The sequence below is a fragment of the Acomys minous genome, assembly GCF_964271855.1.
Source record: "Acomys minous genome assembly, chromosome: 2".
Taxonomy (NCBI): domain Eukaryota; kingdom Metazoa; phylum Chordata; class Mammalia; order Rodentia; family Muridae; genus Acomys; species Acomys minous.
In genome coordinates, this window is record NC_140484.1 from 136,202,961 (window position 1) to 136,219,009 (window position 16,049).

The 16,049-nt window shown below is 40.9% G+C and overlaps 1 protein-coding gene across 1 annotated transcript; it reads left to right on the plus strand.

Moving 5' to 3' along the window:
- Positions 1-14,103: 14,103 nt before the first annotated feature.
- Positions 14,104-15,069, plus strand: LOC311578579 (olfactory receptor 52N4-like; the record flags this gene model as incomplete). The annotated part of the gene is made up of 1 exon (XM_084748499.1): positions 14,104-15,069. The coding sequence occupies one exon, from the start codon at positions 14,104-14,106 to the stop codon at positions 15,067-15,069; it is 966 nt and encodes a 321-aa protein (XP_084604625.1).
- Positions 15,070-16,049: the final 980 nt, after the last annotated feature.

Below are 16,049 nucleotides of genomic sequence, written 5' to 3' on the forward strand. Positions count from 1 at the left end.
TATACTTAAGTTTCTTAAAAGAGGAGAAATGAGTAACATCCATTTGCCAGACCTGTCCAGGCATGAGGCCACGAGGGTTGACTCCCGTATGTGGCTCGGGAAGAAAGGTGACACATGCCTGGCATTCTTTAACAATAGCCCGGGCTTGTTCCCGAGTGATGGAGAACATGTGGCGGAGGCTTTGGGAATTAAGGTGGTGGAGGGCGTGAGCCTCCCTGGCCATAGCAATGGGGTCGCTGGCGGATGGAACGGCCAGCCCTGAAAGCAGGGGGCGCGTGGCTGAGTCCACCTGGGCATTAAGTGTAGTCAGAGGCCCTGGCAGGGTAGAGTGAGCGCGAATATGACCAACGAAAAAAGGCTGAGAGCGCAAAAGAATAAGCTGTTGGATACGGGAGAAGAGAGGGGAGGCATTAGTAGCAGGCTTAATACGAGGAACCGTCTCGAGGAGTGGAACAGAGGACGCGACATAGGCACTATCAGTATATAGATTAAAGGGAGTATGGGGAAGCAATGTAAAGGCGTGTGCGACAGCTTCCAGCTCAACAAGCTGAGCAGAGGTATGGGGGGTTTGTTTTTGCAGGATAGCTCCGTCCACAGAGAGGGCAGCAACCCCGGTAGAGGAGCCATCAGTAAAAACCAGGGAAGCTTGGGGGAGGGGTCTGGAGCGGGTGACTCTCGGGAAGATGACAGGTTGTCGCTGCAGGAATTGAATTAGTTTATCTGGGGGATAATGATTATCTAATAGGCCGCAAAAAGAAATACAGGAGACCGCCCAATCATCTGAATTTTGAAAAAGCCACCTTATTTGTGTGGCCGAGTAAGGCGTGATAATAGAGTGAGGGTCCCTTCCGAAGAGCCTGGTGGCCGCTTCCCGCCCCTGCCGAATGAGAGACGCAACCAGAGTAGGATAAGTAGGAAGGACCTTAGTGGAGGAGGAGGGGAGATGAAGCCAAAAAAGAGGGGCCCGTTGCCAGAGCAGTCCTGTGGGGGCAAAGAGGGAAGGAAAAATTATGAGCGCGAAAGGCTGGGTAGGGTCAGGAGCCGTTCCACCACCTTTCTGTTCTCCCTCCGAACCTGAGGAATCATGTTCACTATCAGAAGCCGGATCTCCTGGAGTTGCCAGATCCAAATGGCGGTCTTGTCCCCAGGTCTGTAAGTTCGAAAGCGGCCAGGCTGGGGCGCGGGGTCTCTGGAAATGGAGCCCCCGAGGGGACCTGTATCGGCCACAACCTGCCCTGGGATGGTATCCGAAGAGCTGGTCTAGGCCCTTGGGGACTTGAGCCATTGGACCGGCCCACGCTGCATCCCACCTTCTTTCCCTTCCTACAGTAAGGAATCTCAGGATGCCCCAGGGACTGCCGCCTGGGACCCTCTACCTAGGGCCCCGTGTCTGGCCGGGACGCCAGACTCGGGCATTTTGTAAAAAGTGCTGGAGTTGAGGCCAGCAGAAAACTGAACGGCGGGAGCTAGCCAAAGCAAGGCCTTTAGTGCCAACCGCGAGACTACTGAGCTGATACTCGGTGAAAAATGAAGATTGTGAATGTTGGGCTTCAAAATCTGTAAATGATGAGAGGCATAGTGGTCCACACCTTTAATCCCAGCACTCGAGAGGCAGAGGCAGGTGGCTCTCCCAAAGCAGCGCCTGAATCAGTGGCCTCAGTTTTTGCCCCGCTCAGGGCGGGCTGGCTCTGGGAACGGGTGACAGGGAAAATAAACGGGGCTGTGGAGGAAAGGCGCGTTGTTAAAAGTGAAAGCCGTTGTTGAAGTTGAAGAATCTTCGTCGCATGGGAGATCTGGTGTTGGAGATGGGCCTCCGTCTGGCAAAAGCAGTTTGGGAGGGAACAAGGTGGCGGGAGCCGGGAGGCAGGGTAGGGCTTAGTAAGGGGAGGGGGAAGAGTGAGCAAGGTAGAGGAGGGAAAGGTTGGCGCCGCGCGGAGGAGGCCATCATCGGAATGATATCGAGCAGCCTCCTCCTCAAGGGTGGCAGCAGCATCCGGATCCAAGGGCTCATCAGGGGCCTGAGAAAGGAAAATGGCGGAATGGCGGGAGGCGCGTGAAGGGCCGACCGACGGAGGGGGAACAGGAGAGGCTGGCGGACCGGACCGGACAGAGGGTGTCCTTTTTGGGGGAAAAACAGGGGCACAAAGTGGTGAACACCCACGTTCCATAGCGGAAATGGGGTCCTCATAGGTGGGAGGAAGCGACGGATAAAGACGGCGGGGGGAAGGGGAAGGATTGGACGCAGGTGCAGGGGAAAGATTTTTTAAGGGCTCCGAGGATGTAGGAGGAACAGAATCGGGGGGCATGTCAATGAACGTAAGAGAGGAACCCTGTAGAGAGGAACAGGAAGGAACACGAGAAGGAGGGAGAGATTCGCGCAGGCAGAGTTCAGCCACGGAGAGGAGCTGCCTCTGTCCGCTTTCGTTTTCGCTGGACTCAATTATGTCCCGTATAAGGCCCCAATAAGAAAAAATACTGTTCGACACCGCTGTATTACCATCTTTTTTAATAAGTGCATTAAGCTCACGCCCCACCTTTTGCCACTTTTCAGAATGAATAGTAGGTCCATCAATCATGAACCAGGGACAGGTCTGGTCAATAAAAACAAAAAACTCAATCAAATGTTTCTTTTTTACCCTAATACCCCTCTCTCTGAGTACGTCCTTTAAGCCTCTTATGAACTTTGCTTCCTTGGACAGCGAATGGCCCATTCTTGAGATATGCGAACGGATGACTCACCTAATGACGAAGCCGGCCGGGCGAACTCGGCTGGTCATGAAAACTCCTGTGGACCGGTCCCTTAATCCGTTCGGGAAGAAACCCGCACCTCGAGCCCCACGTTGGGCGCCAGATTAACTAGTCCATGTAACGATAACTAGTCCACCGACCAGTCCAGCTGGTCAGTTATTGGGGGGCCGAGGGGGGTCGCAACCTGTATTTAAAGAAATGGGCGAGAGAGATGTAGAGCTCAAGCGAACAGTTGCTTGTCAAGAGCCATTTATTGAAGGTAATGGCAGGCTTTTTAAAACCTGCTTTAGTGAGGGCGGGGGTACGCAAGGAGAGTAGTGGAAAAGTACAAAATCTTCTGGGTTGAGCCCCGGGAACATTTGCAAGGGGAGGGGTCTTCCAGGTGAGACAAAGCAGGATGTCTCTGTGGTTATCTTAGGATCAGATCGCTGTCTTCTCAGGACTAAGCCGGATGCCTTGCATACCTAATGAGTGGCCCAGCAGGATGTTTGCTGCAAATACTGAATGGGTGGGGGTCGGCCTCAGGCCTTTTGGTCCCTGGCATAAAGTCTTTTTCAAATAATTCTTTCTTACTTGAAAACATAGAGATATATTTCATAAAGTCATGAATTCACTGCAGTTTTAATATCTAGGCATCTCAACAGAATTTTATTAGGCTTCCTATGTTTCTCCTATCCAAGCCACTGGCATAATTATTTCACAGAGGAACATGTGACTGTCCTGTTTTCTTCAGAGATCATGCAGTAGAGAAAGAGAGGAAATGCTCTGAAAATCATTTAAGAAATGTTCCCTACAAACATATAAGAATCTATCAAAGTTTATTTTTAACTTTTCTTCAACTGTAAGTATAATAAAAAATTGAATGTTTATTTAACATTTAAAGATTCTATTAAAGTAATAAAAATAGTCCTGAGAAATAGTATTTTGATATTTAATGTTTTATTAGGTGAGCTGATTTTTACAGGGAATGTAAACACAATTTTTATTTTTATCTTTCTCTGTCTAGCAGAAAAGACAAACACATCCTTTGTCTCAAATTAGTGACCTATTGTCATCAAATTTCATTCATTCATTCATTCCATAAATTCTTTTGTACTGTATCATGTTTTATGACATATGGGATGAAACAATCTTCAAAAGGCACAGAGGCTATAGAGTATCCCACCCTAATGGTGCAACTAAATTTGCAACTTATACATGTAAGGCCTAGAAAAAGTAATAGAAGACAGAGTGGGAAGACGTTGAGAACCAGAGGACCAGGCTGCCTGCTGCTAGATAGTACCTTCTAGAGAGAATGGGGAATCTGCACATATGAAACCCTAACAGTGAGGTTATCTAAAACAAGATCTTCATAGTGACAATACCAGTGGACATTCCAGAGTGAACAGGGGGAATTTTCCAAGGCTATTCCCCAAATGAAGAGCTACTAGTGGCCAATGGACCCTGAGAGAGGAGACTAAGTTGTCCTCAAGCACTACACCCCAAATAGGTTATCCAATACCAAGTAATCAGCCTAAAACATGTTAGCAACACTGAATGCACTTGGTAGGTATAATGTGTATTGTAGATATGTAATACATACATACATATATATATATATATATATATATATATATATATATATATATATATCAATAATTAAAGAAAAGGTCATGAATTTGAGATGGGATGGGGCAGGAGAGGAGCTGGAGAAGGTATAGAGAGGAATGGAAATGATGTAAATTAAGTGTAATGTATGCAATTCTTTTTTCTTCTTCTAATTATATTTTATTCACATTACATCCCAATTATAATCCCCTCACTTTTATCTTCTTGTTTCTACCCTCCCTCTCTCTTCCACCTATTCCCCTCCTCTAGGACCTTTGGCAGATGAGGTTCTCCTCCCCCACCATTTCACCACAGCCTATCAGGTCTCATCTGGAAAACCTGCATGCCCTTCCTCTGTGTTCCCACAGGGCCTCTCTGCTAAGGGTGATCAAATCTCAGGCACCAGCCTTCCTGTCAGAGGCAGCCCCCTGCTCTCCCCTCCTTCCCCACCTGGAGCATGAGCTGTCCATAGGCTATATCTGAACAGGGGGTCTAGGTACTCTGTTTGCAACGTCCTTGGTTGGTATATCAGTTTTGTGCAGGCCCTCTGGGTCCAGATCCACCAACTTTGATAGTATCCTTGTTTCAGGAGCTCCATGATGAAATTGTTAAATGAAGAAAATTATTTAAAAATTATGGCATAAGATATGGTTTACTTGGTCAAGTGCTTGTCATGTAATCATAACAATCCTATGATCCTCAAAATTAATGTAAAATAGCCAATGACAGTGGCATGAGCTTGTACTCCCAGAATTCAGGAGCTGGAAACAAGAGGATGCTGTGACTTACTGTACAGGTAGCCTACTTTAATTGCTACACCCATAGATTACCAAGTCTCTTATTAAGGAAGCTTCTTTTAGTAGATGGCAACTAACACAAGTGGTCATTCAACAGGGAAAGAGAACTGTGGAATGCTCAATCTAATTTCCAATAAACGGAAAGTACCCATCACATTCACAAGGCTCAGGGATTTTCCTGGATGGTTGTTTGGAAAGATTGCAAGAAAGGGTGCATGTACCTAGGAGCTCACAGGAATTGTGACAGCATGCATAAAAGCTATACAAACCCAAACCAAACAAAATATTAGCATGGATGGGGGAGATGGGCACAGAATCACACCACTAGCTGAGGAGCTTTTGAAATTTGTTGGCTTGTAGGAGAGGGAGAGTCGATTTTGCTTAACCTGGTAGGCCTACCACACTTCAGGACAGGCTACATTCTAAGAGTAGTTGGTCAGCGTGAAGTTGGCTGGTTTTTGTTATTTAAAACAACAGAAGAAACCACGAAATTGGGTGGGTAGGGAAGTGAAGGTGGTAGATCTGAGAGCAGTTGGGGAAAAGGAGTTGAACATCACCAACAACAGAAATAACATAAACCTTACAAACTCATGGAAACTGAGAGTGAGCTTTCTCACGTGGAGAATGAACTTTCTATCGGCTACATATGAGCAGGAGGTCTAGGTTCTTCTTGAGAAAATCAACAACTCTCTACTGAATGAAAAATGGGTCAAGACAGAAAGTAACAAAGAAATGTATATTTTCTAGAATTGAATAAAAATGAATATCAAAGATGACCAAACTTATGGGATGCAGTTCTAAGAAGCAAGTTCATGTCACTAAGTGTCTATGTAATCAACAAAAACACATCAACAAAAAACCTGGAGATCTCTCCTACCAGCAACTTAATAGTATACCCAAAACCTCTAAAATAAAGAGAAATCACACCCCAAAAGAGTATATGGCAAGAAATAATCAAACTTAGGGCTGAAATCAATAAAACACAAACAAAGTGAACAATACAATGAATCAATGAAACAGAGTTGGTTAGTTGAGTGAATTAGCAAGATCGACAAACATCCAAACTAAATAAAAAACACTGAGAGAATATACAAATTAACAAAATTAAAAATGAAAAAGAGGAGACATAACCAGAGGCAATTGAGGAAACCTAGAAATTATAAGGACATACTTTAAAAACCTGTATTCTACCAAATTGGAAAATGTAGGCTCAATTTTCTTAACAAATATATTTTATTATGAACTTATAAACTGAGAGTACCTCACTTATAAGCTAACTAACCTAAACAAGGAAAAGCAGATTAAAGAATACAATAATGAAACCATAAGGATATCAGTTCCAAGGAACAATTCTCTTGCCGTAATCAGGAGGATTTCTTCTGCTGGAACCTGGAGTAACCAGAACCAGTAACCGCAGCCAGAGCCTGGAGCTCCAAGCCCTGAGCCCCAAGCCCCGAAGCCTTCCCTCGAACGGTTCTCTCCAGGAGCATCTCGAAGTGGGGCAATGAATAGCCAAAACTATCCCAAGTCTCCAAAGGTGCTGCCTCTTGTCTTTGGCTCACATTTATATCTCCTCTCAGCATTTGTTCAAGGATGTTTTTCAGCTGCTTAATAAACAATCTCCCCCACATGGTGGTTCGACTTCTAAGGGGATAAACATCACCTGTTCTCTCACAAGTCTTTTTCTCATCCCCCACTTGTGATCTAAAGTGGGGACAGATGGATTACAGATGTGAACTGACCAGAAAAATATAATTTATTTCTGCATGATATAATTTAAAGTTGCTTCTTATCTCCTTCCAAATGCATCCATATTTTCCGGATTTATAAAAATATATAACATTATTTATATTTATCAAATAAGTATAAAATTAAAGCCAACTATTGATTAATATTTGTATTTATACTATTGCCATCATTACCATAATATTTACCATCTAATAATTCATAATTTCATATTATATGCATACACAATGTGTATGCTCTTGAGTTTTTCATAAATTTTAACAATGATTTTATATAAATCCACAACCTCACTATAAAGCAGACTGTATCAAAAAAGAGATCCTAAGTTTTCAGTTTTCTGGTCTTTTTAAGATAGTTCCTTCCTTGATTTGGGAAATACCACAAATTGGTGATATAAATGTAAATATAGACATGTAAAGATGAATAAAAAGGATAACATATGGGTGTGTATGGTGGTGGAAACATTCTATTCACTTTGCTTTTTGCCTCTTCTTTTCTATTTGTGTCCTCTTCTCCTTCACTTGTTGCTATAGCTGAGACTTCCAGTGTCATAGTGAATAGGAGGGAGAGTGACATCCTTGTCTTGTCCAAGGTTTTAGTGGAAATGCTTTGAGTTTTTCTCCGTGTGGCAAGATGTCCCTTGTTGTTCGCTGTATGCTGTCTTTACGATGCTAAGATGTGCCCCTATATCCCTAGATTCTCTAGGACATTTACCATGAAGGGGTGATGGATTTTGCCTTTTTGGGGATGTAATAAAATGATTTTGTGCTTTCTGTATTTCAGTCTATTTATGGGGCAGATCTCATTTATTGGTTTATGTATGTTGAAACATCCCTGCTTCCCTAAAATGAAGGTTACTTGATCTTGGTGGATGATCTCTTTGATGTGTTTTTATAATCCAATTTGCAAATGTTTTACAGAGAATTTTTGCCTTGTTTATCAGAGATATTGGACAACATAGTGTCTAACAAGAAAATAATCACAAAAGTGTAGTCAACACTACAGTCCCTAATTTTTATAAAACAGCTTCTGTTCATTTTTTCACTCTCACTTGTTCATCTCAATAAGCTAACAGGTACTTATTTATGATCCAGTTTCATGCCCTCCCATGATATTGCTCCTCATATCACTGCTATCCTTTCTAATGTTCTCAAACATTCCCTTGGGGTTTGTAACACAGATTTTCTTTTAAAGACTGAGTGCACTAGTGGTATTTAGAAGCTGAGGGCTGTGCACATGCCTGTACTAGAGGATGGACACTTTTCCTTTGGAACAAGATCCTAAACATCTGGACCACATTGACTTGATCTCAGTGTTTGGCTGTACAGAAACTAGGTATTGAAGGGCACACAGTGGCAGTATGAGGGTGGGGACAGGCTAGTTCAAAGGCAGCATAATATAGTGGAGAGAGACTTTGGTTGCCTACAAATTGGCTATGATATCCTAAGAAATACAGTTTTGATTCTGCTCACAATTTTGATAGTGGAAGTGTTTGCGAGAATTTGGCTTCTCAATTCTCAGATCTATAATTCAATTACATTTCAATGATGATTATGATTATTTATATATTTACCAAAGGCACATAGAAGTGGTTGGTTCTGCTGTGATGGAAGTCAGGTATAAGCCACCTCAAGAAGAAATTGAGAAAGACCTATAGAACTGCTATTGGTATTCAGAATGCTGCTGTTTCTAATCTGACTCCCCCTCGCTTCTCAAATGGGCACAACTTACCCTTTCATTAACATAGACTCATGTGTGATGTTTAATCTTTTCTGATGACACTGGAAGGTCATGCTATCATATGAAGATAAAACTGTAGCTACTAAAGAGGGCTTATTGAGGAAGTGCCATCATTGTCTATGGTATTTGTAACAGACAAGAGACATCTCGTGATGTCTGAGTTACAGTTTTACTTTGTTCTTGGTAACTCAGGCTGGGCTGGAGCTCACTATGTAGCTCAGGCTCCATGAACTCATGGCAGTCCTCCTGTTTCAGCATCCTGTGTACTAGTTTACAGGTGTGAGGCACAGCATCTGGATAGAGTAATATTTTGTAAGTGATTCTAAGCGTGTATTATGGTTACTGTTTCAACACCTCTAGCCACACTCAAAATAACATGAGGTAATTCTTTACAAGAGCTATTAAACTAAGTTACACCTAAATTGATTTTGGTAAAATTTGTTTTGTGGTTACTAGGTTTAACTTTGACATAAGCGTATGTCTCTTGATGAGTTTGGCATGTGTATTTAGAACAAAACTGAAAATTGTTTCAACTTAGTTTTAGTAACTAAGGTTCTAGAACAAACATAAAATACCCTGATAGAAGTTATGAAAAAATACTCTCCAGAATACAGCACATATATCAGAAACACATTTTCTATCTTTGTTTCATTGATCCCTATGCTTCTCTTAACTTCACCATTAGTTTCTTTTGTACAGCTGTTTCACAAAGTAAAGTTGGTCTAGTCAAGGACATTAAGAAACGAGTCATGATATTAATCTATTTCCAACACCTTAGTACATACTGTATAATTGTTCATGAAGATAATTTCAATCTTAATTTTCTGGCAATCAATTATATGTGTGTATAATCCTAGTGGCATGTGCATACAAGCACATATATACACATATACGACTTACAGCTTTGATTTTGTTTAATAAGATCTGTAAAACTGATCTGAAGAATATAATATATGCAACGTGTGAAGCACACATGTAGAAGCCTGACAAAAAGACAGAATGGCATTTCAGTATTCATGGAAACACAGATTTTATATAGGCTGATGTGGTCCTTTCGATAAAAATACACCTTCAAGGATGTTTGGGCTTTTTTTGGTGTTTGTTTAAGACCAATTATTAATTGTAAAAAAGAAATATTATATGCATCAAGGACATGAATATGTGATTTAAGTAATAACCCCATTTAGAAATCTGTGTACTGTCAAAGTTAGGAGGAACAACATTAAGAATTTTTGCTAAACCCAGAAATAAATCAGTATAGTACATTAGCTGGTGTTGAGCTACACCAATCACTTTCTACTTCTTGATCTAGCCTTTTCTTTTTGGGAGGTATATTTTCATTTTTTATTTTAATAAAAGTTTACCCACTTATTTATATTTTAATTCTTATGCACTATATTTATTGTTTTAAATGGCTAACTGAATTATGATCTGTTTGTAGTGCTAATCAAATTATTTATTTTTAAAAGAAATATGTCAATTGCTTTAAATCATTTTTCTTATTTTGGGAGGAATTTTTCCTTTTTCTCTAGTTGTTATGGGCTTTGGGAAAATTCATGTTTCTGCTTATTTATGATGTAGAAAAATATGTTTTTATGGTTTTTCTTTTGTATTTTTCCATATAACAATATTACATTATAGTTTAAAATGTTTAAAGCCAGTTTAAAATTCATTAATCTAGATATTCTTTCAAAAATACTTCAATGCCAATAGGTATCATCTAACTTTCTATATACTGCAAGTAAAAACATTAAATAACACCTGTTATAATATTTGCAAGTGATACCAAAATTAAGAAGACTTTATACAAACACAGTGTTAAAACCACAAAGTAAGAATGATCAGGTTCATACTTTGCTAGCTCCATCGCCCAGCCTTAAGAGGAGGGCTTATGCCTAGCCTTATTGTATCTTGTTATACTATGTTTGGATGATATCCCTGGAAGGCCTGGAATTTCCTTAAGGGAATCAGAGAAGGAGTAGATCTGGGGGAAGGGGAGAAGTTGTAGGGCCCTGAGCGAACAGAAACTGCTACTGAGATGTATCGTATGAGAGAAGCATATGGAAGTAAGTACTTAAGTAAGTAAGTAAAGAGAGAAAGAAAGAAACATTAAGTCAGTAATTGTGTATTGCCCAAGGCAGAGGTGGCTATTTCTAAGGTACATGAAGTTTTAGAAGGGTTTTAGTGTTTGTAATGGGACCTAAAATGAAATGAGTTGCAAATCTATATGTAAGGACACAAATAGGCAAGATAACATCAAGAACAAGGAATTCTCTGCCCTGCTCCATCGGGCAGGATCATAATCACATCTCAGCTCCACAAACAGCAAGAAACTTTTCTTGTTGGTCCCAGTGTTTTATTTGGCATTATAATATTTTAGGAATATATAGTTTGAAGAACACTGTTATGAACATGTACATAGCAAAACAGGGACTCTTGAAAAAAAAACCAGTTTATTAGCACTCAGTGCAAAACCATAAAAATAAACCAGGGAGGGAGGGAGTAAGGAGCAACAGTCAGGTATTAGTGACTCATCTAGAACCTTGTGGTGAGTAAACTTGTGTAGTGACTGGAAGTTTATTCTGAGAGATTTAAGAAATACTGCAAGTGAATACAGATCATGGTGACCAGGGTCAAATATGAGGCACTTGACAAACTGGAGGCTTGAACCCAAGATTTATAATTTAGTGTGATATCTTTGGGGCCTCCACAGTTCCAATAACACTGGCATCCAGGTCCCTGTCTTCATACACTGCTGTTGTAAGCAAATCAGGGAGCCCCTTCTGGAAAAACTGAAGGCTCTTAAGAAAAGATCCAAGAAAACAATAAGAGATGTCTTCAGTGATGTAAGGTCCTTATTTGAGAATCCTGAGCAAACCATACTGGTTCATGAGATTCATTTATCACAGGAAGTTTCTAGATTTCTAAGGACTCATAGGCATACACTGATTATCAATTTATAACCTTGGGTATAAAGTAATCAACAAATCATTTGTTATTTTGGAGATTTAATAAAACTGTGGTATAAGGAAACAAGTTAATAAAATAAACTTGGAAACTCCTTGAGTAAGATCTAGAAATCACAAACGCGTTAGACAAGAAGGTGATGGCCAATTTGTCAACTCGACAAGACTTAGCATCTTCTGGCAGACAAAAATATTTGGGCATGTCTGTGAGGGAACTTCTACAATGGAAGCACCTACCCTCAAATAGGGATGATATCTTTCCATGCTGTGGAGCTTCCGAATAAAAAAAATGATAATACAAATAGAACATGCATAGTCATCTTTCTGCAGCTTCTGACTGCAATGTGACCTGTTGCTTCATAAGCCCAATGTCATTGCCTTTGCAGCCATGCCTGACTAAACATGTCCCCTCAAACTGTGAGACAAAGTAAACCCTTCCTCCCTAATGCCATTTTGTGGTGTATTTGATGATGAAATGAGAAAGGGAATCATTAAATCATATGCTTACATATTTAGTGCCAGATTCACAAGAAATAGAGGGTTAAATTTTGCCATCAGTGCTTGAAGAAGCCTTATCTACAGTATTGCCTTTTACTCAGTTATCATGGGTAGGGTACAAAAATATTGCTAAGATGGTAGTGAAGATCAAGTATGCAAATATATATATATGTATATATATATATATCAGTACTGTACTTGCTGTATAGTGGTGTAAATATCATCTATTAATTAAAAATAAGAAAATAAAGAATGCATACAAACATATCTGGTACATCATTGGTGAGATGACCAATGAACTTTTCCTTAAGAAAATATGAAGTGGAAATAGGAAGGATAAAGCATACCTGTAATCCTAGTCATTTGGAGGCAAAAGGCAGGAAGATAAAGAGTTTAAGGTCTTTCTCAGCTCATAGTGAATTTAGAACCACCTGGGCTACATAAGACCTTGTCTTTAAAAAAAAAAAGGAAGAAAAATATCACAAAATCAATAAAAGAAAGGAAATAACCAAGTGGAAGCGAGTCTAGTTATGAAAGTTTACATATGATTCAGCAATAATACTGTGAACAAGAACAAATCAGGCTATTTCCCTTGTTCATGTTTACCCCCTGAAATGGATAAGACCTTATTGCTGAAAACATTCATACCTGGGTCCTAGAACATGGAGAAATAAAGCTAGAAATGACCTAGAGCCTCCTCTATATTAGAATGTGCTGCATAGTTTGGTAGGGGAGAAAAGCCATCAGTAGTCTAAAACAGCTGTGAATTCTGCCAGTAGAGTCATACCGGACTTGGCAAAATACTTCCTTGTGGTATCTTGGTTGCTATGGGGGTAATCAATGGATTTCTTATTGTATTTGGGGACCACTCTATGGGATAGAACTCATTCTTGGTACTGTAATACTGTCCGTGAATCCACAAATAGATTCATAGGCACTAGTAAATATCTTACTATTGTTTTTTTTCTGAAACAGATATAATATCAAACTGCCTTCTAAATAGTTATCTGTATCACTGTAGATTAGTGCACCTCTGAACCCTTGTGTTGTGCTTGTGTTAGCAATAAACAGCAATTAATATAGAGATAACTGGTCAGGGTGCAGAGAGTGAGTAACTGTGAGGTGTTCAGCCCTAATGGGGGCATTTGTATTATACCCACCCCCGTCATGGCTCAAGGAATATTGTGGATGAGGGAAGAGAAATAATGGAAGCGCTGGATTGGGGAGAGTTGTTGTAAAACAATGTCTTCTAGAAATGACAAGGTCATTGCGCAGATGAACTCATAGCATGTTGTACAAGACCAAGCAATTCAAGCAATCCAAAGTTTCAGCACAGATGAGAGAAGAGTTCATAAAGTCTCACCCCTAGCTGAGGTTCCTTCATAGTTAAAAGGCTACCAGAGTAGGAAGACTTTGTGTTATTTAAGAAAGTGGCCCCTGGTACTTGCCCATACTCCAGGAAAAGATGCTACACACAGAAATTACTGATAGGACTCAGTGGGTTGTGAAAAGTGTTTACACTGAGACAGGGTTTGGCAAATGTGTTCTGGGAGGGCTTACGAGGGAATAGAGGATGTATATAATCAAAATACATTGTACGTGTGTGAAATTCTCAAAAAATTAAAAGTTCATAAACTGGAACAACTATAAGTTTTTATGTATTCCTTCTTTCTTGTTTTAAAATAATATTGATGAAAATAATATTGTTAAAGAAGTGTGTATAGAAGTAATGGACAAATTGATGAGTAGACAACAAGTTATCAGAATAGAATCTATATTTTGTGTGGGGATTAAATGCAAAGTCTTGAACATGCAAGGCAAATGTTCCACTGTGGGGCCATATTCCCAGATTTAAATTTTTATTTAATTAATTAGTATTTTGGTAGTATTTGGTACTCAAGAGATGGAGAAGAGGGATGAAAATTTATCTTTCTCGTTTTTCCTAATATTGGAAGGTTATAATGCCAAACGAATAAAAACCCAACCTTTATGAGCCACTTGGAGATGATGCCAACCTCACCATGCTGCTGCTCAATCAAACAGAGATGACCCCAGCCTCATTCATTCTGAATGGGATCCCTGGCCTGGAAGACATGCACATCTGGATTTCCTTCCCATTCTGTTCCATGTATGCTGTGGCTGTGGTGGGGAACTGTGGCCTCCTCTACCTCATCTTCTTTGAGGACTCCCTTCACAGGTCGATGTATTACTTCTTGGCTATGCTATCCGTCACTGATCTTGTCATGTGCACGGCTTCAATACCCAAGACTCTCTGTATCTTCTGGTTCTACCTTAAGGAAATTAGCTTTCGTGATTGTCTGGTCCAGATGTTCTTCATTCATACTTTCACAGTGATGGAGTCTGGGGTGCTTATGCTGATGGCTCTGGATCGCTATGTAGCCATCTGCTACCCTCTGCATTATTCCACCATCCTCACCAACCCTGTCATTGCAAAAGCTGGCCTTGCTACCTTCCTGAGAGCAGTGGTGCTCATCCTTCCTTTGATTTTCATCATAAAGCAACTCCCCTACTGCAGAGGCAACATAATACACCATACCTACTGTGACCAGTTATCTGTAGCCAAGGTGTCCTGTGGGAATATCAAGGTCAATGTTGTCTATGGTTTGATGATTGCCCTCTTGATAGGGGGCTTTGACATCCTGTGCATCACAGTCTCCTACACCATGATCCTGAGGGCAGTGGTCAGCCTGTCCTCGGCAGATGCTCGGCAGAAAGCCTTCAGCACCTGCACTGCCCATATCTGTGCCATTGTTTTCTCCTATAGCCCAGCCTTCTTTTGCTTCTTTTTAAACAGGTTTGGGAGCCACACCATCCCTCCATCTTGCCTCATCATTGTGGCTAATATTTATTTGCTTTTGCCTCCCACTATGAACCCTGTTGTTTATGGAGTGAAAACCAAGCAGATACGAGACTGTGTCATAAGACTCCTTTCGGGTTCTATGGACATCCAATCCCACAGTGTCTGAAAAAAACTCACTTGTCAGGAAAAGGAATGAAAATGGTAGAAAAAAAATAAAAAGAACCCAGGATGTATTGGTTTAAATGTGAAACCTGTATGCTCCCATGTGACTCCAGATGGTTGTACTATTTGGGAATATTCTGGAAACTTTTCAAAGTAGGGCCTCACTGGGGGAAGTGGGTCACTGGAAACACACCCTTAAAAGCTATAGGTGATAGCTCCCCTGTCCGCATGCTGTCTATATGTCAGGGGATGCCATATTCCCCTGCTACCACACCACGATGTCCTGCTAAATACTGTGACCCAGCAACCAGCATCAGAATCATTTAAAATCACGAGAAAAAGCAAAATGTCCTTCACTTAAGTTCTTCTTACAGGTATTTTGTCACAACAACAAATAAAATAGTGCAAGAAAGGATCCAGGAAAATGAACAAGAAAAAACATTTTTGTCAATTGTGTAGTCAGGGTCTAGAGATGCCTTTCCAGGAAAATCATTTTCAAATGTCAATGCCACTGCCATGTCCCGAGTTTCTTTTCCGTCTTTCACTGCTTTTATCCTCAGTATAAATTTCCATGAGCATATATGAGAAGTGCAATAAAAAGAAAGGAATGTCAACCTAAGGAAACGTATTAAGAGAAAAAAGAATACCGTAGATAGAGATCATGGGAACAGGTACAGTCCGTCCTGTTGTTGTATAGTGGCCAGAGCGGTATTTGAAAGGCACTTGGCGCACTCCTCTGAGAAACGTGTGCTATCACCACACCAGACCCTCTCACTACAGCACAGTGTCTCACTGGTGGAGAAGAAGAGGAGGACTGCTGGGTCATTAGATGGAGGACTGCTGGGTCATTAGATGGAGGACTGCTGGGTCATTAGATGGAGGACTGCTGGGTCATTAGATGGAGGACTGCTGGGTCATTAGATGGAGGACTGCTGGGTCATTAGATGGAGGACTGCTGGATCATTAGATGGAGGACTGCTGGGT